This window comes from Polypterus senegalus, chromosome 7 (assembly GCF_016835505.1).
Source record: "Polypterus senegalus isolate Bchr_013 chromosome 7, ASM1683550v1, whole genome shotgun sequence".
In the NCBI taxonomy this organism is placed as follows: domain Eukaryota; kingdom Metazoa; phylum Chordata; class Cladistia; order Polypteriformes; family Polypteridae; genus Polypterus; species Polypterus senegalus.
Genome location: NC_053160.1, coordinates 75384156 through 75410842, shown reverse-complemented (window position 1 = coordinate 75410842; position 26687 = coordinate 75384156). Strand labels below are relative to the sequence as shown.

Genomic DNA, 26687 nt, shown 5'->3' with positions numbered 1-26687 from the left:
GCATTTGATTATGAAAATGATATCAAGTATACATCTTAGTATTCTAAAATTTTCAGAGAGCTGTAATATCATGAATGTAATGTATTCTGCGTGGAGAAGAGTGCCTGTGTGTTCCTGTCTAAGAAAGAGAAGCAAATAGTGATTCACAAACATAGAACACATAGAATATGAAACATTTAACATGCTACTTTAGTTACAATGGGATTTGAGAAACTGTAGTAAATTAAACATCAATTTCAAGATGAAGTTAACAATATTCGACTTTAATGAAAAAATAAACTACAAGATTAAAGTGGAAATTTTGAGATTAAAGTCGACATTTCAACCTTTTTTTCTTCACTTTGTCCATATTTTTTTTTCTTTTCTCTGTACCCTAATACACTTCCATATGACACACAGACGGTGCACTCAGATGTTCTCCGCCACTCTGTATCACTCGATAAACTTACTTTTGTTGTTTATACCACTACTTAAGCCAACAAATAGTACATATTTCTTTGCCTCCACTTCACATTCACTGAAACTCTTCTTTTTTCCCCGTGCTGTTGCCATTGTCTTTTCACCAAACGCTGAACCTAAGGGGCTCTTTATATTGATTTGTATATTCAAAGGGTTGTCATTCTGGGAGGAGTCAGGGTGGAACGGCAGGTGCGTGCACGTGTGTAACATTTCATGCTGACTGGGATTTATGGAGCAGAAGTGTGTGGAAGTTGGCTTATGCACGGTTTTGTGCATCTGAAGCAGCCCAACAAGCTTGTCCACCCTTTTCACCTAGATTATCCAAAATTGCATCAGTTTGAAATATAAGGGTCCCTACAGTCCTGCACTCCACCACACTACTTGACAATTTATTCAGCATGTCTGTGGTTCTTTATGTGAAGAAAAATTTTTTAACATATGTGTGGAATATGGTCATATATAAATGGTGTAAATTACATATATATAAGATTTATTTAGTTAATGTATTAACAAATAAAGAAGTAACACAGAACTTTGCAACTGGAACATAGTAGTCAACAGATGCTCTTTTAGCTGAGCACTCAAACACTGCTGTTTGGGGTCACAGGGCATAAATTTACTACCACAAAAGTTATTTCCTTCCATCTCAGACTCTCACTACTTCTATATTATTCTCACTCCCCATTACATCTTCTTTATTCCCACTTTTCTCCTTCTACCACACTTCTTTCTTCTGCTAGCTCCCTTTCCTAGCCTTCTCTCCTCTCTACAGTAATTAACCAACCACGAGACCTCTACTAAAATGTCTGATGCAGCCAGCTAAACTCCAGTTGTTATCCTATGCCAAATCCCTAAAAGTTTAACTTCAAGACGTCACAGTATAAATGGATGATGACTTATCTACAGTATATGGAACTGGATGATGTGAGCACTAAAAATGGCTTGGAGCCTATGCATCAGGATAAACTATCACACTGTAATAAACAATAGTTAAATTACAGGTCAGAAAATCAAAAACAAACAAACCAAAAAAACAAACAAATAAATAAATAAATACACACAATTTACATAAAGCATTTTTTATAATATAAATCATATTCTGGGATTATTTATTAACATCACCTATCCTTAAAACAGAGCGGTAAAATATCGCACATCTACTACACTGTACATCTTTTCTTTTCATGTTTGTCTCAGTCAAAAATATTTGCCCATGGTAAATCAATTCATCTAATTGATTTCATGTCATAATATTGTAAAGTCATCGAAGTATTAATAATATACTCTGTTTTAAGCATATAGGCTAATGCATACATATTATAAAATGCCAAAACCTACAGTGACAATGATGCATTTAATAATGTTGTAACAGTAAAATGAAGTTAAAATCATATTAAAAGAAAGATTAAAGCAGAAAGAAACACCATTTACCTTTAGCAATACCAGAGGCTCCTGTTCCATTAACCAGCAGAGGACTAGGACACTTGACAATAAGGCTTATGTGACTATCTGTTACAGTGAAGACACAGCACTGTTTAGCTGACTTTGTCTGCTCCACTTCTTAATGTTGCTATTTTTAATCTAAATCTCTGAAGCTGATTATTAGATCTAATCCTGCCTAGCACTACTGCTGTACTACCTGAAGCTAAAAAGAAATGTTAGATTTTTATTCAGACGTCTATTTAGAGCTAAACATTTCAATACAAAAAAAAAGAATTATTAAACCACATAACTGAGGGAGGTGCAGTCTCAGAAAAATGCTCAGAATAAGATTTAAATTAGACATGATTTCAGTCAAAGATGTGGGGCACAGCAGAAAATGTTACAACGTGATAGCTTTATCACATTGAGATACAAAAAATCATTTGATTCATTTGGGATTATGTGCAAAATATATGTTTATATTTGGTTTATATCTGACCAGTTTACTTCATCTTAAAGTAGTACAAGTACTACGTCTTGAATTTACCAAAGTTGTTTCTTGTCCTAGTGTGTGGATATAAACTCAGGGAACTTCAGTTTCTGTATTACATCTTGCCTGGAGAAGGGGCCTGAGTTGCCTCGACAGCTTGCATATTGTATCTTTTTAGTTAGCCAATAAAAGGTGTCATTTTGCTTGGCTTTTCTCTACATATCATTGTCAACAAATTCTAATCAAGATAGATTAAATACTTCAGTCTCAAATTTCTAGTTTAAAACTGTTTTAATTCTATTAGTCTATTAGTAGTTGTCTTCTACGTTTGATACTAGATGCCTTGACTCCTGAGATGTAGCTTCTGTAGTCAGATCTCCACTGCAAGACCACAAAATCAATTTCACGATTAAGGACCAGCTAGTTTAAAAATCAGGCCCGCTCTGCTTGTGCTGTCAGTAGCAGAAAGAAATATTAAATACTAGGGGGCTTCGCCCCCTGCTTGCTTTGCTCGCCAATCCCTGTGTTTGGTTAATCGGATATACAATTTTTTTTTTTTTCTTTGGAATTGTTTCAATTTTATTATTTGCACTTTTACTTAAAAGCTCATTAAAAACAATATTTTTTGGAGACACATTGTGACAACGCAACGTATAACTGCCCATGAGTGAATATTGTTTCTTTCTCTAATAAATAATCTGACTTTTTCTAATGTTTGTCCCTGTGATTTATTAATTGTCATAGCAAAAGCTATTCTTACAGTAAACTGTAAACATTTTAATACGAATGGCATATCACGATCTCCTTTGATGTGTAATGATATTCTCAGAATATATACATTACCTTTCTTTTTGCCTGTTAAAATTTGCATCGCTTCTCCGTGATCATCAATATACACTTGACCGAATAATATATTCTTTGAAATTTAACTTGTCGTTGCTTTAACTGTTCCGGGACCACAGATTCTCATAGCATATGGTCTATTATTGTGTAAATCCACATTTTGTGCATTGAATGATGCGAATGAGAAATGACTTTGTTGTCCACTCTTTGCCTTTTATTTCTGACCTCGATTTGTCCTGCTCTTTTTTCAATTACACCTGGTTCTGATGATCTTTTTTTTGATACTGTACTGACTGACATGATAAAGTGTCACAAAAGTTTTACTTGAACAATCGCTGACTTCATAACCCCAAACACAACTTTTGTAGCACCCTCTCCAATCCCTCATCCCCCGCATCTCACCACCCCCCCCTTACCGCATCGATCAATACCTTGCTATCAGTCTTCCGTGCTGTACTCTGCCCTCCCTCAATCGGACTGAACAGCCACTTAAAACCAAAAAGGCCTCAACCTGGCTGGGACGCTACAATACTTTCTAATTTTACAGCTTTTATATTCTGTACCTTTCTCTGCATGTGTATCATGCCATTGTTAGTTTGAGCCTTTTGAATTCTACTGCTTTCATAATCTCTTATCTGCCTTTTTTTTTCTCCAATGCCTTTGGGTCTCTGTTTTCCATATTGTCCTTATACACTTTATATGTGTTGAGAGCACATGATCTGTGAGCACTACGTGCTTTTATTGCAACTGACTGTTTTTTGATGGGTGTGCTCTTATATGATATCTTTTGTAAGTAGGGTGTGTCTTTCAAGAATCTTATGTTCCACATCTCTGCAAGACGGCCCTGAGACAAACTCTTGGCACCAAGTCTCATGTTTATGGTCCCCGCGAGACACTCCGTGGCAAGTCTCTTTCGTCTCACGGGTCTTTTAAATGTCTACTGAGAACTTCCGAGAAGATCATGTATCGTCGCCTTGCTTTTGCTTTCCAGGATTTCTTTTTATAATAGAGAGATATGTGCACTAAGATAAGCCTATGATGTACTGCCTGCTGTTCTCAGCCATTTTATTTTACTACATGTTTTACTGTATACAAAGAGGAAACTTTAGACAGGGCTCTCTGTTAACAATCTTGTTGGGTCAGGGTTAAATTTTGAGTTGACAGATGTTTTTCTGTCATAACTGTTAAACTATTCTCATTTTTTTTACATTGATTTGTGGTCTACTATGTTTTGCTTCCAAATAAAAGGAATTATTAACAAAAAATGAAATCCTTGCCTTTTGCTGTTTGGAACTCAGCTATTGAAGTTTTACAATCAAGATCATTATTATTGTGAATTTCCTATTGGGATTAATAAAGTATCTATCTATCTGTTAAAGCCAAATTGAGAGTAAATTATAAATTAATCTGTTCTTATTATTAGACGATTCTTATCTATCTATTGTGAATAAAAGAGATGATCACAGCCACTCAATATACATGGAGATTTGGAAAAAGAAAAAGCAAAAAAATCCTCATCATGTCTTTAAAGACAGAACTGATTTATTGATAACAAAATGGCATTTTTATAGTCGAGTGGAGGAAGTGACATCATCGGGCTCAGAACCTAAAATCTGGAATAGCCTGCCAATAGGAATTCGCCAGGCTGATACAGTAGAGCACTTTAAAACACTGCTGAAAACACATTACTTTAACATGGCCTTTTTATAACTTCATTTTAATCGTAATTTAACTTAATCCTGATACTCTGTATGTTCAATTCATCATAACAACTATTCATGGTGGCTCTAAAATCCGTACTGACCCCTACTCTCTTTTCTGTTTCTTTTCCGGTTTCTTTGTGGTGGTGGCCTGCGCCACCTCCACCTACTCAAAGCTTCATGATGCTCCAACAATGATGGACGGATTAAAAGGAAGAAGTCTACGTGACCATCATCATCATCAAGCCCTTCCGTGAGAACCCTAAATCCAAAGAGGACTGTTTCATTTATGTTAGGTAGAATGCCCAGAGGGGACTGGGCGGTATCATGGTCTGGAATCCCTACAGATTTTATTTTTTCTCCAGCCGTCTGGAGTTTTTTGTTTTTCTGTCCCCCCTGGCCATTGAACCTTACTCTTATTCGATGTTAATGTTGATTTATTTTTTATAATTATGTCTTTCATTTTTCTATTCTTTAATATGTAAAGCACTTTGAGCTACTGTTTGTATGAAAATGTGCTATATAAATAAATGTTGTTGAAATGTTGAGAACCAGAAGTGATGTCATTGGGCCTCCAGAACTGGAAGTGATGTTGACAAGACCAGGCTGGATTTCCCTCGGGTGGTCTGCAGGAGACAGAAAGGGTTAGTGCACACTGCCACTCCCTGGTTTAGCATGGGGTTACCATCTTTCGAGTCCTTTATCTGCCTAACATGCACTTGTGTGTAACGCTATCTATCCGTCTATCTATTTTACAAAAGCTTTCACATTCATCAGTAATCACCCATTATTGAACAGGCAGGTAAAGTGACACTTATTTAAGCAGACAAGCAATGTAGTTGTAGTGGGTTTGCACTGGGCTTTATATCCAAAAGGTTGTTAGTTTGATTGTCATCTTTGACCCACTTGTGTGAAACTGATTTAACCTGCATGTGAATCCCTTATTGTAAGATTGTCAACTACAGTATATAATGATAATTTACAAAGGCTACCACACTTGAATGGCAACATATAACATGGCAGTCTAGAACTCCCTTTATCCAACTCAGGGTGGTAATGGGGCACAGCCTACTCGAGCAGCACTGGACACATGTCTGACAGAAACCTCTGACTCCACTCACACACTAATTAACCTAAAAATGTCTTTCAGATGAAAAATCCACTTAGACACACGAAGAATATGTTAACTGTATGCAGAAATTGAATGCCTGTAAGATCCGAACCCACTGCATGATGTACCACCCAGTAACGATAGTGCATCTAAAAAAATCAGAATACATTCTGTAAACAGAAATTTACAAGCATAATTATTTTTGGGGTCATAATGTATTTTACCTACAAAGGTAATCTATACAGTTTTGATAAAGACAATAACATTTGTTTATATTCTAACCCACTTCCTCAGGGTTACTGTCAACAAGAGCCAGTACCCATCTCAGCAACATTCTGTCACCAGGCTCTCTCACACGCAACACTGGACAGGAGGAGACATCAATAAAACTAATATAAGCATCTTTGGTTTGAGTTGAAAAACCTGATTATTGTGTGTCAACTTTATATAATCACAAATTATAAAAATGAAAGTTAAATTATAAGAAGTTATTACAGTTTGTGATTTCTGCATTTATTTTGTCTTTAAAAGTTTGGAAAATAAACATCATTTCACCTATAAATCAATATTTAATTCATTCATTCATTGTATAGACCTTGCTAGACTATAATTAGTTTGTGATTAAACCAAAATAAATGATATGAAATATAAACATAAAATAAGTGAAAAGCATATATAAAACAGGATGGTTGCGGACTACAATTTTCTTTGCCAGTCTTGTAGTTTAAACAATACACACTTGCACAGTCCAAAGATGCTATGAGTATGCGGTTGAAATCACAAAAATCTAAATTTATTCCTAAATGCTTAAGTCGTATACTTTGAAAACATATTTTCATTGCTCAGTAAAATGGTGGATACAGCTTTATATAATGCCACCTCAAAATATCAGGGTGGACTGAATATGCTTAAGCTTAAAGTAACATGGTGTCTAGACAAGAGTGACAAGGCTGATTCCAGGACTGAGAGGTTTGAGCTATGAAGAAAGAAGGAACTGAACCTTTAACGTTTAAACAAATGAAGATTAAGAGATGACATTAATTGAAATTTTTTAAACTATGAAACAAATTACTGCAGTGGATCCTGGTTATTACTTCAAATTAAGTTACTCAATAACAACATGGGAACAGAGATGGAAACTTCTTAAATGAACATTTTTCACAAACGCTAGGAAGTTTTTCTTAATGTAGAGAAGCACAGATGCATGGAACAAATTACCAAGTAATGCGGTGAGGAGCAGGACTTTAGGTACCTTCACATCTCAACCGGATGTTATTTTGAAAAATTTAACAGCTAGGACTGGCAATCTATTAGGATAAATGGCCTGCTCTACTTAAAATTGTTCTGATGCCATTATCTATTCATTCTTCATTAAATGCACTTAATCCAGTTTAAGGTTACTAGAAGAAGATTGCAAAGAAAGAGCTAGCCATGGATTGAGCATCAGTTCTTGGCAGGAATCACTCATGTATACACCCACACGGAACTAATTTAGAGTTGCTAGTTAGCGTACATCTATTTCAGACGTGACAACACAACCAGAGCTCATGGAGATTAACATGCGCAAACAATGTGCACACTCTACACATACACTGACCATATCAGAATATCCCTAAATGTATAGGCAAATGCATTAACCATAGTGCACTATGCTATCCTAAAGATAATACAAATTCCACTGTTTATTTTAAAGCTATATAATGAGTATAATCTATTGGTCTGGCTTTTCTCAACTTGCATGGGTCATTGTCAAATTTGCAGATCTAGTTTACTTCATTGTTAATACAGGTGGGGCATTCTAATTTCTTATTTAAGGCAGATGCACTCAATCAACCACCTAGTTAAACTTCAATTTATATGCTGCTTTTGCACAAAGCACAATCACCACAAGCAACCTTTTTCCATTACAAGTATGAATAAGTAGCTGGATACTTACAAGTAACATCAAGCTCATCTGGACAGCCACAAGACACTCTCATATACATACCCTTACTCTCAGACGGGCATCTTTGACTGCCAATTGCCATTACAAGTAAATCTTTGAGACTTTGAAAACAGCCTTGTAGACACCGAGATAATGACCAAACTGGAACCCAAGTCCCAGGGGCTGTGAGCAAATAATGATGAAGTTTAAGCCATCTCTCCAAATTCATGTTAAGCTATTAAAATCAATGACTGGTTGCATTCATGGGGCTCATTTAATCATAAATTAATATTTACTTTCTCATATTTGTCATTCAACCTGTGGTGGGCTGGCACCCTGCCCAGAGTTTGTTTCCTGCCTTGCACCCTGTGTTGGCTGGGATTGGCTCCAGCTGACCCCTGTGAGCCTGTACTTTGGATATAGTGATTTGGATAATGGATGGATATTTTTCATTCAGTGATGCTGCTAAAATAAACATTTTACACTGAAGCATAGCAACCAGACTTTAAAACATGGCAGAGCAATACCTTATTCCATTCCATAAAAACACTTTAGCACCTTCTTGAATGAGAACACTCTAATAAAAGTAATGACTGGACACAATCTGTCACTGTAAGCTCTTGACACACGTGACACAGTAAAGTAAGGAGAACAACAGGGCAGGCAGCACAGGACTAAGCCACTTACAAAATTGACTCTCCGCAGAAGGCTTCATTGGGGTTATATTACAGCACAGCAACTTTAGTTACTGCAAAGTAACATAAAACATATATTTTTATATATAAACTTTACTTAAAAGTTCTGTTTTTTTTAAATAATATTGCTAAATTGTTGATTTCCCTGAAAAAAGATTGTTCCCTCCGTGATGTACTCTTTTCCTAGTTAGATTTACTTTACAATATATACCCTTCCATTGACCAATCACTTCTATACGCATTTTGTCAAATTCACAACCAGACTGTAAATCAATTCAGGCATTTTCATCTTTCATTGCGGTAGCCCCTAAACAAAAGGTAGGTGGGTGGCAAAAATCCAAGAACGGAACAGTAATATTTTATATTCACAAAAATAATGCTCATATTACAAATTTAATTTACCAATGTCAAACTTGTCAAATAATGGAGGTGCCATAGTTAATATACTGTACACTGTACATCCATTCACACCAGCCTATCCTGGTAGCACAAACATGAGCCAATACTGTGTAATGCAGTGTATTGCACTAACACATCTAATCAATTTACTCAACATGTATCTTTTCAAAGGCTGAGAGGAAATAAACACAAAAACCAGTGGCAGAACTGGGAAACAAACCATCATCCCAGCTAAATAATGTGTGACAGTGGCACTAGATGATGTTAAAAAGGGACACTGGAATCTGACAGTGGTGAAGTAATTCAGAGGAGGAGAATAAAAAGACCCATATGAAAAGTCTTCCCAGCCTGAGTCTAACAGCTGATCTGTTGGGTTTGTTCCAGCTATTTTCCATGATGGGGCTGTACTGGGTTGGAGTGCTTTGTTCAGGTATTTTTATGCTCAGCTTGGATCATTATGACTTGTGGCTGCTTTCTTTTACTACTGTAGGGACAGCAACTACTAAACAGAAATGTGTCTCAACAACACAGTATGTAGTATGTGAAATAAAGTAATGAAAAACAGACAACAAGAATGTGCCTGTAAGGCTACAGCGTGCCAATTAGTTGTTATATTTCTGTTATGCAAAAAGAGAAAGCTCAGTGCCTGCTGTGTAACAAGTGAGGATGTCAACAGTCAGGGATGGCAGTATTGTCTTCCTGATTTTTGTAGTAGGTAGTCATCACAAAATAAACATACTTCTATATAAGCCAAAGCAAAGTATTCAACCAAGTACAGAAAACAATGCAAAACCAGACAGTTATCACAGCAGAACTCCAATGTAAAAGATGTACGGATGGAAATACTTTCTAATATAACTCTAGGGTTAGGGTTAGTTGCTGTAATTTTGTTTACAAAATAGACTTTAAAATATTTTAGGGCAGTTTAATCATACATGCAGTTCCTCACATACAGTATCTTTGCCTAAATTATGAATTACACCTTTGCCTAAATTATGAATCACACAGGACTGGATAAATTGTTGTATTTTTCCTTTACATAACAGAAAAAAAAACAAAAAATAAAATATGTTACATTCAAAATGTGATTTTCATCAAAACGGTTAAATGTGCTTTATTGACAAATTTTAACATTATTTTTTCCGGCTGGTCTTTAGGTTAAATATGACATAGTATCAATGCTTACATCTGTAACAAGCACCTAAATCCCACCACTGATTACATGTTTGACTCAAGAAGTCAAACACTCGATTACATTTTAGTCCCACAGCCCCTTCCCCTACTTTGACCCACATACAAATCGAATCCAACCAATTAAACATAAAGTGATATACATTATATAGTGAGACACACTCAAGTTTTAAATTTTAATTAACAAAGCCCCATACTGCAGTGAACCCTCCCAAACACACACACACACAGCCTTTACCTATACAACAATATGCAACACAATTAGACACAACTATAAGAGATATAAATGTGTATAAATAAAAGTCATAATGAAAGATTGCACTATCCCATGAATGTAGAGAATATCAGAGGAGGGCAGCTAAGTAACAAGTAAACCTGTAAATGTCATGAATACTGTGACACCTTTTTCATCAGCCTGGTCAAAATTAATAGACCCAGCTGAAGGTGTAAAAAAGACTGAAAATGAAAGGAGCACCAAATAAGGAAATCTACTGCAAAACTGCCCATTAACTGGTGCCAATTTATTTCTTTTCTTCATTCAAAAAAAATGGTTTAAGGCTTACTTCCTGGACTAAACAAAAAGTCCTCTTTTGCTTGATTGGTCAGTAAGCCAATTTGGAAAATTTCCTTGAAGTAATACTTTTTTAAAAAAAAAACTATGTATGTTATGTAGAGACATGGAAATTGCTACACAATGATACAAGTACAGTCCCTGACAAAAGTCTTGTCGCTTGTGTACAAATTGACCTGAAGTGCCACTAAAATAGATTTCTAATCAAGATTTTGTTACAAGAAATGGGTCATTTTAATCCCATCAGCTTTTGTAATAATGTTTCGGTGCAAAACGAAACTGACAAAAAGTATTCTAATATTCACAGCTTGGTAAAGCCCATTGAGTCAATTTTTGGCAAGACATAAGTGTTGTCGCCTTGTCATATGAGCTTCACCTGTGACTAATAATGGATCAATTAGGTCTCAGGTGTGTATAAAAAGAACCCCAGTACACTAGACCTTCACACCAACTGCAACTAGACCTCTGCAAACATGCCTAAGATTCATCCTGAGACTAAAGTGTTGATTATCAAGAGGCTGAAGACCAAATCCACTGCTGATGTGGCAAACACCTTCAATGTGTCTCAGCGTCAAGTTCAAAAGATAAAAAAAAGATTTGAAGAGACTGGAGATGTTTTTGACAAGCCCAGGTCAGGAAGACCCCGTAAGACAACTGCTCAAGAGGACCGTTTGTTGGCTCGAAAATCCAAGGCCAGCCCATTTTCCACTGCAGCAGAGCTCCACGAGACCTGGTCACCTGAAGTCCCTGTGTCAACCAGAACAGTTTGTTGGATTCTGTCTCGAAATGGCCTCCATGGTCGAATCAGTGCCCATAAGCCAGCACTAAACAAAAGACAATTGAAAAACCGTGTGGTATTTGCCAAGGCCCACAGCCTGCTAAAAGAATGGACGCTGGAAAAGTGGCAGAAGGTGGATTTTTCAGATGAATCTTCTGTTGAATTACATCACAGTCACCACAAATATTGCAGGAGACCTACTGGAACCCGCATGGAGCCGAGATTTACCTAGAAAACAGTGAAGTTTGGTGGAGGCAAAATCATGGTCTGGGGTTACATCCAGTATGGGGGTATGCGAGGGATCTGCAAGGTGGAAGGCAACATCAATAGTCTAAAATACCAAGAAATCTTGGCTACCTCTTATATTCCCAACCATAAAAATGGCCAAATTCTGCAGCAGGATGGTGCTCCATCGCATACTTCCATCTCCACATCAAAGTTCCTTAAAGCGAAGAAGATCAAGATGCTCCAGGATTGGCCAGCCCAGTCACCAGACATGAACATCATTGAGCATATGTGGGGTAGGATGAAAGAGGAAGTATGGAAGACGAAACCAAAGAATATTGATGAACTCTGGGAGGCATACAAGACTGTTTTCATTGCTATTCCTGATGACTTCATCAATAAATTGTATGAATCCTTGCCAAACCGCATGGATGCTGTCCTTCAAGCTCATGGAAGTCATACAAGATATTAAATTTGGATCTCACAGCACCACTACTGACATATTTTTGGATTTACAGTAAAGTTGTTCATTTTCTGTATAGGCGACAAAACTTTTGTCTTGCCCAAATTTGACCTTTCTGTCTTGATTAAATGATACCTCTTTTTTCAGTGAAACTAAATTATTTCAGTGCATTAAACATCATTTGGGAGGGCTTTAGCTTTTCATATGAGCTATTTCTAACACCAGTTCATTAATTAAAAATCAGGTTAATAGCAGGAGTTTCTACAAAATAGAGAAGCGACAAGACTTTTGTCAGGGACTGTATAGTAATCTGATTAGTAAAATAAAATGTTATTAGCAGTACTTATAATTATTACTACAATGAAATAATTGTATTCACAATATAAATTTTCTTTCAAATCATTAAAGATATTTCTAAATGTTACATGAATATTTCATTGAAATTATGAAATAAATTAACAAATTAAGAGTATATTTGATTTATATAACAATCAATCCACATTCAGGTGTGATCAGTTTGAGTTCTGATGGCAAAGTTCATAAATTAGAATGCTTGCTTATCCAGTGTTTTATGAGTTGATATGCAATAGCTTGTTGAGGTGGTACAAAGAAGGAACTGTGGCTGTTGCTGAGAACTTCTGCAACCTGCAAAATGCAATGTGAGTTGTTACTGAATAAAAATATTCTTGTATAGCTGCAATAATATATAACAAACCTCTAAAAACTGAGCTAACCAACAGTTTTTTTTAACTTTTATGGAACTATTTAAAGCATGTAACATTCCATACAATCAAGTCAAACTTAACAAAACTAAATTCAATTCAAACAATAGTAAAAAACTGATAGCAGAGGAGCACTACATATATACCTAATCTAAATGTCAGCTAAATTTATTAAAGTAAAAAAATGAGATATAATGATCAAGTATTATTTCCAACCTTATATACAGTATATATACACACACCTTAAATGACAGTGTAGCAGAACATATTTTGTATAAATTGCGTTATGGCTGTAAATGTTTACAAATACAGGATCAGAACACTCAAAAATAACTCTAATATATTCCAAAGTATGTAAATGTTCTACGCATTAACACATGTACAGTATGTTTGTATTTAATGTGCCTTTATATGCTTAATAATTATTTATTTTTTTATTTTTTTGCTTTTGGTGCATCTGCAGAGCATGCAATGCTTATGACTTGTGAACTGACTCTCTTTCACAAAAATGTCATTTTCTGTGTATGGAAAGTGACATGATCAAAGAGAAAAGTGGAACTAGGACACTTCACATACCTGTAATGCAAACATCAAACCCATACAAAATCACTCCTGATTACTTAAATACATTAAGCACACTCATTATCTTAGTTCGCTGTCTGCCTTTCTGGTTCTTGTTTGTAAAAGCTGTGGGGTCAGTGTCCATCCATATTTTATATAAGTTTCGGGATGGTGTGTCTATTTGTGTTTTACAAAAGGAGTTACTAAATGTTGCATTGTGATGTTCCTTTAGTATTCCCTCCGCATGTTTTATTTGGCAAACATTTTCATTAACATCGACTTAAAAATTCTGCTTCTTGCTAATACATGACAAAAATTTAAAGCAAATCACAAGAAGCTTAGGTTATAATTAAAAAAAAAAATCAGCTTCTGGAAAGTAGATCAAGTAGATCAGTATTGTGCAGAGCAACCTAATTCGATGAGTTTGTAGAGAGGATAACATTCAACTGAATGGGATTCTTTTTATCCTTTTACAGATGGAGCAAAAATATAACACATATAACGTTATTACTTATTTATCTTTTTTGCCTTTGTTTTACCAATTAGGTGTCAAGCCAGCAGCCTCCAAAGGACACGTGTTTGGTGAGGTAGCTTTCTTGACAATGAAAATGCTGATTTTAAAGTTGTAATAATACTAAAAGGGAAATCAAATTATGGCACTTATTTCCCATCATTTTAATGACAACCAATATCAGGTTTTGTTTGCCACGATTAATGCTTAACGATTTTAATATAAAAACAACAGGAAATAAGGGATCTCGAGTTTAAGAGCGAAAAGGATGAGGATCACGAACAAGACAATACATTGGACAAGTTTTTAAAATCTGTTGTTAGTACACCTGTTAAAAAATGCAATGTTTTATAAATGGCAAAAGACAATAACAACTAAAAATTATACAAATGCTGATGTAAAATTAGAAGTATTGAAGCATACTGCATCTGGAGTAACACAATGTTGCAATTAGTGTAAGGTATTAAAAAAATCATTTGTCAGTAGTTGCCTTCGAATAAAAATTACTTCATATAAATTCAAATTAAATTTGAATAGTGATGTTCATTCTGACCACACTAAACTGGAGTGGAGTTTACTTACTTGCTGTCTTGAGAACCAATGGGCTTCCTCAATTTCTGTTTTATCAACTTTAATTTCTGTGGAAACAGCTATTGCTAGACAGCCAATCATAAGAGAGGAAGGCATTGGCCATGGCTGACAGGCAATGTATTGAACATGGCCAACTTTTATACCACTCTCTTCTTCAACTTCCCTCCTTACTGCATCCTCAATGGTTTCTCCTTAAAAAAAGATAAACTACTAATAATGTAATAACAAACACTAAGAAATGACTAATACCTTCTAACATTTGATTTGAAAAAGTAAGCAAAATTATGAAGTAAAACAAAACTAAAAAGAAATGTGTTATTACAAAAAATATGAAAATGTAATTAAGATTGAACTGTTTTTATTATTTATTATCTAGTTATATGTTTCAAGGTCATGAGAAGATAAATAATATCCCAGCAGTAATAGGTTCCTTGTTTCGTTATGTTAAATATTCTTCAGCAAGGGTAAAAACAGTCAGAAGAGGGTGATGCAAATAACAAGGGTCCACAAACAGGAAGTGATAAACTGTGTGCCAATCAAATTAATTAAACTGAACAAAAATAAAATTAAATCTTAACAAGTAAATTTTGCAATATGAATTCCCATTATTTTTTAAACTATATTTCTCAAAACACAAATAAAATATAACTTGAATTTCAAACTGTCACTTTCACTCATCAAAGCTGATAGAGTGGGCCGTAGCGAGCATTGCTTTTGATTGGTGATTTGTCCACAGGATGGATATATGCACTTTGCTTGATTTGGAATCCCGTGGCTGCGTTGTGACTGCACACATTAGATACAAGTACATGAAAAAGTTGCCCAGAATGAATGTGCAAAGTAGCTACTTTAATTCTGTAAACTGCTAATTCAACATTGGAAACCAGGATCTGAGTTGTCCGCTGTAAATATGGATTTAATGGCCGAAGGTTTAAGTCCGGGGTACCTACAATTCAAAAATTAAAACAGAGCACTCACTAGAGCCAGCCCTTTCAACTTTGAAGAGTGAAAGTGGCAGTTTTAAATTCAAGCTATATTTCATATTGTGTTTGGAGGAATACCACACACAAAACTAATTAAATAAATAAATAAGCAACAAATAACATATTCCGCAGACATATTTGTTTATGTACACTCACATTTCATGCTATTTTTCTTTATTTACTGTCACATTTCATAGTAAGTTTATGTGCATATTTATTTATTTGTTCAATTTTAACATTCCTCCAAACAGCTGTAATATATTTATTTAAATACTACACATACCTGGCTCAATAAACCCTGCAAGACAAGAAAACATCTTAGAAGGAAACCTTTTTTGCCGTCCCAAAAGACACTGATTTCCATCAGGATGAATGACCAACATTATTACTACTGGATCTAAAATAAATATTGTAAAAATCACAAATGCATTCTAAAGTAAACTGAATTCTAATGAAACCATTACTTCACAGAATTATTTTTTCAAGTTTCTTCTTTTAAGGTTATTCAAGGTAATATTTGCACAAGTATATAAGTACAAGTACGGGTATTTTATGACCGATTTTTTGGATTTCAAAACCCAACTTACTGTATATGTGAGTATATATGGTATATAAATGTTTTTAATACTAAAAGCAATATTTAAAACTATTAATGTGAGGAAAACAGAAAGATTGCTCTAAACTGTACAGATAAAAAATTTTAAACAATGTTTTTAAAAAATATTTTTCTTTTATGATACAGTATATTTATTGCAGAACACTGCCACAATCCCACAACAAACTTTCAAATTAGTAATCAGAAATCAGAACAAGTAGGTCTTACCAACACGAGGATAAGATGTATTATGAATTCCCTGCAAACTAGGGCAGTCTGTTTTCAAGCAAGTCCTCTTATATCCAGCTTCTTCAATTTTAGTTCCACTTCCACATGTGGGGCAGAATCTATATCTAGTATGCCATGCAAAAACTGACCGTGCCTGTGCAACAATACCTTTGAAAAACATAATTCTTAATTTACCAACTGCTACAGTATAGCACTTATTATTTAACATGTATAGTTAATATGTCATACAGTATGTCAGACATTACAAAAAAAATTCCAAAAGAGTGAAAATACTAAACTATTTACACATGCAAAAACAATAAAGATAAAAAAAATACTCTTTGCATAATTAATCATTTACTGCACTGTTTAATTCCATTATGAAAAACATCGAAAAGGTCACTTTGTGCATGCAATCCTTCTATGTAAAAGCGGTCGGGATTGTCCTTTCGTCCCGTGAGTGCTACGCAGGTGCCGAGTTTCACACACCCCCGTTCATTTTGCAATGCACGATGGGATTTGTAGTTTCATTTTTCCAGGTAAAAGATAATTTTCTACTCCAGACTGTGCGATTTCTTCTTCTTTCTTACTATATAAAAGCGGTCGGGATTGTCCTTCCGTCCCGTGAGTGGAAAGCATAGCGGTATTCCACTTATCACAGACTTACTACTTGCAGCTTGCACGGCGACATGATGTGAGCAGAGTTCTGGTGCTCCCATCGTTCCCTTGCTTTTGTGCGCGATGCCCTGGAAAAATAGACAAAATTATGTCTCTGGAAATAATTAATATTGATGGAGTACAAATGCCACACCACGTAGTAAATATCAGGGGGGTTCAAAAGGGTGACCTCAATATAGAAAAAAAGTTTAAATTTCATCACAAAAATAACAGAAACTGAGTATTAAAGTAATACCGCTCAAATGCAATATAACCAAATTAATGAGTTTGTATAAAATATCAAATTGATCTACATATTAAATTGCCTTAAGAAGTGGTCAACTTAAAAGTCAGTCGCCTTGAAAAGCAGGTCAGCCTAGTGTATATTAAGTTTAGTGCTATATTTTGTTGACATTGAATGCAACACTGTAAAAGTTGCAGTGACCTCATAACCACTAGTCTGCAATTTCATTAAAACTTGTTTATTGCCCAAAGGTAGCATACTAGAGAGGAAAGCTGAAAAGCTTAATTGGTAGTGTTCTAGCTCTCTTTCATAAAGGCAATTAACACAAGAGCCCATTAAGATAAAAGTTGTAAAGTGAAACAAAAAAGAGATTTGCTGGGAAAAGAGAATAGCCAACAGGATAAGAAGGGCTAGTTGAGAGAACAGTATTAGTTCCTTGTCCAATCTTAGTATTAAAGGTATGTGGTAAGACAAGGAACCACCTAGAAAACATAGACGCACGCCATAAATGGCGTTTTAGATTAGATAAACATTATTCATAGAAAAAAAAACAAAGATACAGATTCACAGGACAAATAATTGCAAAATGAACTTAAAGAGTATAAACATTTCAATTAGGGGTCAGAAAACATCCTCAATAGAGTGCCTCATGGAAGGGATGGAAAGAATTCTTCATGATAATATCTGATTTTGCCACCATCCTTTTTTCCACAACAGCTTCCAGTGTGTCCTGGGATAGCCCTGTGATGGAGCAGGCTCTACTTATAAGTTTCATTAAGTATTGTGCATCTTTTAACTTCACAACATAAAACAATACACTGGCTACTACAGAGTGATACAACATGTGCAGCAGCCTGCTGCACACTTCAAAAGACTGAAGTCTCCTCAGGAAGTACAGTCTGCTCTGGCCCTTCTTGTGCAGTGTCATTGTGTTGTCAGACCAGTCCAATTTTCTGTTTATGTGAAACCCCAGGTACTTGTATCTCCACAGAACATCCACGTTCTCCCCCTTAATGGTGACTGGACTCAGAGGCTTTATAGCACATCGAAAGTCCACCACCAACTCTTTTGTTTTGCTAATGTCGAGCTGCAGGTGGTTCTTCCTGCACCACAAGACAAAGTCCTACACAAACTTCCTGTACTCTGACTCATCTACATTAGTACTGCAGCAATGATGGAGGAGTTATCTGAATGTCATGGTACTGTACATGTTAACAACCTGGGAATAAAACACTGGTTAACTCCACCAACCGTTCTACATACTGTATAATCTGAAGTGATGTAATATTTCCTGAATGTGAATTTTCTGTTAATTATGTCATGTTCTAACTAATCAAATCTATGGAAGCGTATTAGGGCCACGGGTGAAAAAAAAATACGGACACAGTGAAGAAAAAAAAAATCTAAATGTCGAGATTAAAGTCGACATGTTGACTTTATTCTTGACATTTCCACTTTATTCTCGCCATTTATGTCGAGATTAAAGTCGACATTTATACTTTATTCTATTGTTTATTTTGTCAGTAGAATGTCGCAAACTAAACATCTTAAAATGAATGTTCAATTTACTAGATTTTCTCAAAACCCTTCATTAATTAATGTAGCACATTAAATGCTTTATATTAAGTGTTCCCCGACCCAGTTTTTAATCTCTATGCGCTTCTTCAACTGACTTCCTCTTGCACTGTGAGGCGCAGACAGCCATCGCCGCACATTGACTTCATGATGTTCCTGCTCTAAGAACATTCAGAATACTAAGAGAAATACTTGATATCTTCTTCACGATGAAATGCATTAAAGCATGTATTAAACATGGGTGGCGGGGGGCACGGTGGCGTGGCTATAGAGCTGCTCCCTTGCATTAAGGGGTTCCCAGTTGTATGTTCTGTGTAGTGAACTTTATGGCAAGTGTGACGAGGCTCCAAAAAACTGGATATATAAATGGGTATCGCACAGGTTTAACTGCAATATCGTGTAAATGTTGGGTTCGTGATGTGGTGGTCGGAGACACGAACGCAAAATTCAATGGATGTTCTTTTGAGCGGGCTTTCTTTATTACATGCGCGCTGTCTCTATCTGACGTACTAAACTTCCAGTTCCAATCCTTGTTTTTTCTTTCTGTACATAACCAATCACCACACGATAAACGTCTTTGTGAAATTAAAACAAGTTATAAACCTAGACCCCAGAGTTTTCAAAACTTAAAATGTACAGAACTTAAAATGTATTAAAGCATATGGGGGCACGGTGGCGTGGTGGTTGCACTGCTGCTTCACAGCAAGGGGGTCCCGGGTGTTCCCTGCCTTGAGTTTGCATGTTTTTCTGGTGGGTCTACTCGGCGTGTTTCAGTTTCCTTTCAAAGACATGTAGGATGTGGGGTTTTGTTATGTATTATTGACCCTGCTACTTTATATGTTGCACGTATTCACCCTGCGATGTGTTGGCATCTCATTCAGGATTTACTCCTGCCTCGCACAAGATGCTTGCTGGGATGGGCGCAACCCTGAATGGATGGCATAATTAAACATGTATAATGAAGATTTTTTTTTAATTTCTGAAAACTCCATCCCAGCAAGCACCGTGCCCCCACATGCTTTAATAATTTAAAGTTCTGAAAACTCCGAGGTCTAAGTTTATAACTTGTTTTAATTTCACAAAGACGTTTATCTTGTGGTGATTAGTTATGTGCAGAAAGAAAAAGCAAGGATAGAAACTGGAGGTTTAGTATGTCGGATAGAGACAGCACGCATGCAATAAAGAAAGCCCGCTCAGAAGAACATCCATTTAATCCTGTGTTCGTGTCTCCGACCCACCAAGCCCAATATTTACACAATATTTAAGTTAAACCTGTGCGATACCCATTCATATATCCAGTTTTTGGGACTTTGCACTACACTGAACATACAACTGGGGACCCCTTAATGCAAGGGAGCAGCTCTATAGCCACGCCACCGTGCCCCCCGCCACCCATGTTTAATACATGCTTTAATGCATTTCATCGTGAAGAAGATATCAAGTATTTCTCTTAGTATTCTGAATGTTCTTAGAGCAGGAACATATTGAAGTCATTGTGCGGCGATCGCTGTCTGCGCCTCACAGTGCAAGAGGAAGTCAGTTGAAGAAGCGCATAGAGATTAAAAACTGGGTCGGGGAACACTTAATATAAAGCATTTAATGTGCTACATTAATTAATGAAGGGTTTTGAGAAAATCTAGTAAATTGAACATTCATTTTAAGATGTTTAGTTTGCGACATTCTACTGACAAAATAAACAATAGAATAAAGTGTAAATGTCGACTTTAATCTCGACATAAATGGCGAGAATAAAGTGGAAATGTCGAGAATAAAGTCAACATGTCAACTTTAATCTCGACGTAAATGGCGAAAATAAAGTGGAAATGTCGAGAATAAAGTCATGTCGATTTTAATCTCGACGTAAATGTCGAGAATAAAGTCAGCATGTCGACTTTAATCTCAACATTTAGATTTTTTTTTCTTCACTGTGTCCGTATTTTTTTTTTTTCACCGTGGCCCTAATATGCTTCCGTACAAATCACCATTCAAAATAAGAAAAACATTTACTAACCTGCTTCCTCTTCAGCCAGCTGCAGAAGTCCAGGCATTGCTGACACAACAAAGTAGCACTCTCCAAATTTAGATCTGAACTTTTCTATTGATACATCACTGCTATTTAGAGCAAACCACACAATCTGTTCATCAAAAATATTATTTCCCTTCAGATATTCTTGTGGAGGTTTTTCAGCCCCAAGAAAAATCAAAACTGCTTCTGGATTTGCCAGAAGTTCTTTAACATCCTCTATCCCAAACCTACAAAGCTTAATGAGATGTTTCTCTGGATCATGTTCATCTGCAACTGGGGTGACTAATGGACTTAAATCAGAAAATACTATGTACACAGTTGAACTGTGAAATTGTTTGGATTTAAGCCATTCTGAGTCTGTCCTCTTTTGACTCATTTTGTCCAAAAATGTTCTGGAGAAATAGCAGACAAGATCTTCAGAAGTACTTGAAGGAGAAGAAGAGCTGTGCATTTTGGAATTGGCCAGCAAATTTTCTATATGAGTATGTCCCCAAAATTTAGCAATATCAAGGGCTGTCTGTCCAGCTTCATTGGCTAAAGACTTGTTACACCTGGAAAAAAAAAAGAACTAGCATGTGTATAGATAACTACAGGAAATCCCTTTAAAAAGACTGATTTTTTAAACATTTCTATATACTTAATAAACTAAATTATATTTTGAATTTATTTCTTGACTTATCCTGTCTGAAAACTTTCTCATACATAAAGTGTGTACCTTCTCAAATGTCCATTACAGGAAAGAAATACATTCATATCAATATCATTTACACTAGATGAGGTGAGTCAAGTATGTAAATACTTGAGAGCCATAGTAACGTTAGTGGCATGGAATCCAGGATGAAGTGACTAAAAAATGTGAAATGTTCAAACTTTCAAATCAGTTAACTAAGTCCCTGAACACACTTGAATGTTACATCATGTATACATTTTCTAACTTGTCTGAATCTGCCCCAACTATATTGAGGCAAGGTTGGACCATCTTCTGGATGGGGCATCAGGTCAAACTGATCTAACACTCACTCATACTTTTTAGGTTTAGATTTGCCAATTAACCCACTATGCTTAGGTCTCTTAGAGGAAATTAAGATAACATGACAGACAAAAAAACAACATGGACACATGCAAATGCCACACTAACAGTTCCTGGTCCTACGAGACAGCAGTCAAACCATTGTACATTAACCCTTCTGTAAAATGATCTCGTAATTTCTTATAATTTAAAGATATTCACACACACACATATACAGTATATATATACAGTATATATATATATACCTTATATATTATATACAACATATGTGAAATTAATAATCTCATGCCCCCAGCAACCCTTCAGTGATTACACATGCCTGATGATCAGTGGATAAAGGAATTTAAAATAAAGGAAAATAACTGGTTACTAAAAATAAAGCTATTTTATTGATTTAAACAAATTACATGTTAGGTGCTTTGATTAAAAATAATACAGATTGCAGGTATTATAATGTATCTAAAATTAAAATATTCCAGCCTAATGACTAATTAAAAAAAGCTGTCAAAAACAATAGGTTGCCACTACCACTCACTGTGACCATGCATGAGTCACTTAGCCTAGTATTGTTATACTATATGATTGCATACCCATATGCTTCAGCAAAATATATTTTATATCACGTATATTTGTACTGTACACTTTGTGATTTGATCATTAAAAGGATTAAAAGTGCTATATAAAATAGAATCTAATTTCTTCCACACATTAATGGAAAATACACCGAAACTACTGAAAACAAACAAGTAAAGAAAAATAGGATCAAGAAAAAATACACCTTACCCTTTTTCTAACAGATATTCGACTATGTTGCAATGCCCGTTCCGTGCACCATGCATTAATGCAGTCCAACCGTTTTCCCTATGTTCATTTATCAAAAAATCATGTTGATAGACCAGGGCTGCTAATTTGTTCAGATCTCCCCTGGCAGCAGCATCAAGAAACTGAGCTATTTGAATATCTGTTGCCATTGCTTTTTTCCAGGAGTAAAACTGAAAAACTGCTACATAAAAAAGCAAAACATATACAATTACAAACATATTACATAGGTACAACCCTGCATAATTTATATAACTGAAAAGCTATTTTAATCACAAAATTTACAGGGATATGTGCAAATACACAAAAATTAATTTTGTTATAATTCTGAATTGCTAGATCTATCCTAGCAAAAATGCATGGTGGGAAACAAACCAGGAAGTGGCTGTCTTGTACTAATCACAAGGTACGTTCATTCACACACAATCCTGCACTTACAGATACCAGGCCAATTAAGTTTGCAGTTATCCAAATATGCAAGTCTCGGATACTACCTACCAAAGGTACTTGCATCAAAACCAGAAGTGCAATAAACTGAATATATCCATATACACATACACAGACCACCACATATAAGACAATAATCACATCCAGCATCCCAAGTCTGAGCACTTTGCCTAGTTGCCTGTGTGAAATTTGTGTTTTCTCCCTGTGTCTGGCTTTCCAATGACATGCATTTTAATTTAACTGAAAATTATAAACTGTGTAAAAGTGTGTCCCCTGTGGCAAACTGTCCAGTGCTAATTCCTGCCTAATAAGCAGGTTTCCAAATGTTTTGTCCCATCCATTTTCCAACCTGCTGAATCTGAACACAGGGTCACGGGAGCCAATCCCAGCCAACACAGGGCACAAGGCTGGAACCAACCCTGGGCTGGGTGCCAACCCACCACAGGACACACACAAACACACTAGGGCCAATTTAGAATCGCCTATCCACCTAACTGTGGGAGGAAACCCACGCAGACACGGGGAGAACATGCAAGCTCCACGCTGGGAGGACCCGGGAAGCGAACCCAGGTCTCCTAACTGCGAGGCTGCAGCGCTACCACCGTGCCGCCCATTATTAAACAAGTACGGTACTTTAGAATACCTATTAAAGTAATTACATCATAACCTCATTTCATCTGTTAAACATTAAATCAGTCGCATGGATTGGGTCGAGTTAGTCATCAATTATACTAAATACACACGCATTTATGATATGGAAGGAAACCTACACACGTAGAAATGGGGAGACAATACAACCTCCACGCTGGCAGTGCCCGGGCAACAGCAATAAACCTTTACATCATCGTATTAATTAAGCGGGTAAAAAATTTCTACTGCATAAATCATAAGCAAAAACATGACGATTGTCACTAGATACGTGAATTTCGTAAAGAACGAAATCAGCACGTAACACTATCACATATACGAAGACACAAAGAGCGACAGAGTGACGAACACTTTAACGCGTGTAATGATTTGAAAATGCTGTATTCGATTTACTGCAAGAATTAAATGGAAAATCGACCATTTTGCAACGGCAGCCTCCCATCGTGCACTTTTTAGTAAAAGATCGCGTTAGACGCACCTTGACAGCTGTCACGTTTCATACACACGTGTGCTGGTGCGTCACACAAGAAGAATAAAAACGGCAGACACTTTACACCTCGGCTTAAACTACTGACCCTTTTGCAAAGTAAATTCTCACGCGTTACACTTTCGAAACGCATTTGATGCCTTGCATTTTTTTTCTTAGCTTCTGTTAATCTGTAGTCTTCCAAAAGATATAAAGTGACGTTCACTAATACACAATGCGGCGAAAATTTTGAAAAATAAAATGTGACATAAGCATTTGAAGTAACTAATTAAGGATACTGTACTATTTACTGAGGTATCAGCTTAGTCCACAGTTTCAAAATTCAACATTGAGAGCGAGGCCGGACGTTATGACAAAGTGCGTTTCTCTAAGCAGTATGGGAATTGGTGTTTTCTGTCCTCTCGCAAAGTCAGTACTCAATCGGCGCTGAACCAACGCGTTTTTTACGTTTCAGTTCCCTAATTGGAAGGTTGAGTAATGTCTGTGTATGACTGCAGCTTAAAACGGTAACAGTATCAGTGGGTAAAGATGTGTACCGTACGTTCAGAGGAGGTGCACCAGAACGTGGACGCTTTATCCCTGTCCAATAGAAAATGCCATTGGATCGATTAAACATGTTACAGGACATGAAGTGGTGAAAGTCTGAACAAGTGCCGAAAGACTGGAGGTGATGAATTTGTGTAAATGATGCAGGGTAGGAGAGGACAGGTTCATCCGTTACAATATGGGTTAGAGCAGATCGTGAAGAAATTGCAGATGTTTCTTTAGTGCCCACACTTTTTCGGCTTGCGAGCTACTTTTAAAATGATCTACCTACATTAAAAATGCGATATATATATATATATATATATATATATATATATATATATATATATCATTCGAAGTCTGAATCACAATCTGATTGTATGGGTGGTTACCTCCCAGGTAACGCGTGTAGATGGTCTGCAAGTCGGCAAACATCCGCCACGGGTGCCCTCTCAGTTGCGAGAAGAAGATCACGGAATGTTACATAGTTAACTCTCGAATAATGCAAAGAGTACGCGACACGTGTTTCGCCCACATCGGGGATCGCACCTCGGACGTCAGACAAACGCACTCCGATTGTGACATTGTGAGAAAAAAATCCTCTTCCAATTCCACATTCAGCCAATACCCTCCTCAAACATTTTTTTTAAATCCCTTCTTTAGTCGATATAAATTGGAAGGGTAACTAGATCACAGCCGGAGTTTTGCAGTAGCTCGCGCGTTTGATCTGCGTGAGGGATGACCAGTGTGTTAGAAGAAGATCTCAGACTGGCCGCCCTGTATGTCAATCAAGTTGCAAATGCCATAGGGAGGATATATGATAGACTAACGTTTAAAAAAAAAATTAATACAACGCGATCTATCTGCACTACCTGTGCGATCTACCGATCGATCGCCATTGACGCATTGGGCACCCCTGCTTTAGAGTCTCTTGTGGGCCCAACACAGTGCTTCTCAATTATTTTCTGTCATGCCCCCCCTAGGAAGAAGAAAACATCTCGCGCCCCCCGCGCGACTATAAATAGTATCATTTGTCTATAAAATTGTTATAAGTACACCTCTGCATAACACTGTATCCTTATTAACATATAAGAGAATAAAAAAAGAAAGAAATATGGACCAATTTACAACAAAGAATAGCTTTGTTAAATGTAACAGAAAAGATTTAAAGTGCATTCTAAATTAAAAAAAAATGTAAAATAAAAATAAAAAAGCATGTTCCCCGAGGTCAAACGCGCCCCCCTTGACGGAGTCCCTGGGGGGCGCGCCCCACTATTTGAGAAGCACTGGAGGAGTTGGAGCTCAAGAGATCATGGATGCGGGAGAAGTAAATAAGTGCCATTTACCTGTTGAACACCAGTGTGTTACAATATTGTGTCAAAGATGCAGTGTCTGTCCCTTTGTCAGGCTGCTATATACTGTATGTATAGGTAATATAGTTGTGGGTGTGAGGATTTTACAAGTGTCTCTTCTGTGTATTTCGCATTACCAGACTGAGAGTGTCCCACCCCCTCACCACTGTGTCTTGTCAGTGTTTAAATGGTTTACAGCATGCGGGAAAACAACCGTTTTATTTGAGTGGTTGCAGCTGACTTTTGGTCTTTTTCTGTAAATAAATACTGGTTTGCATTCATTCTCACCGTCTCCAAATTCAAGATTTTTTTTGGTTACCCTGGTGACAGAAGGAGTGAAAGTGCGATAGAGGACAAGTATGTTGGAGCCCAAAAGAAATTGCATGTTAATTTGAAGATACTTAAAGCCAACTGT

At 36.3% G+C, this 26687-nt stretch overlaps 1 protein-coding gene across 7 annotated transcripts; it reads right to left on the bottom strand.

Moving 5' to 3' along the window:
- Positions 1-12534: 12534 nt before the first annotated feature.
- Positions 12535-24757, bottom strand: nudt12 (nudix (nucleoside diphosphate linked moiety X)-type motif 12). Of its 7 annotated transcripts, none has more exons than XM_039758883.1 (7): positions 24679-24757; positions 22778-22997; positions 20950-21515; positions 16463-16630; positions 15923-16036; positions 14648-14847; positions 12535-12916 (listed from the first exon to the last, which is right to left on the bottom strand). In XM_039758883.1, exons 2-7 carry the CDS (start codon positions 22963-22965, stop codon positions 12809-12811), a joined length of 1344 nt encoding a protein of 447 aa, XP_039614817.1. In that variant the 5' UTR covers positions 22966-22997; positions 24679-24757; the 3' UTR covers positions 12535-12808. The 7 variants fall into 7 exon arrangements, with proteins under 7 accessions (XP_039614817.1, XP_039614820.1, XP_039614822.1 ...); XM_039758886.1 differs by having other exon boundaries at positions 24686-24710; XM_039758888.1 differs by having other exon boundaries at positions 22778-22994; positions 24679-24690.
- Between the last annotated feature and the right edge of the window lie 1930 nt (positions 24758-26687).

Bases quoted from the DNA above. Each gene is read 5' to 3' on its own strand.
- nudt12 (XM_039758882.1), bottom strand. From the start codon at position 24,408: ATGAAACGTGACAGCTGTCAAG. The intron at 21,516-22,777 runs GTAAGGTGTATT...TTTTTTTTCCAG, and splicing joins GAATATCTGTTAGAAAAAGG to GTGTAACAAGTCTTTAGCCA. The intron at 16,037-16,462 runs GTAAGACCTACT...TATTTATTTTAG, and splicing joins TACATCTTATCCTCGTGTTG to ATCCAGTAGTAATAATGTTG.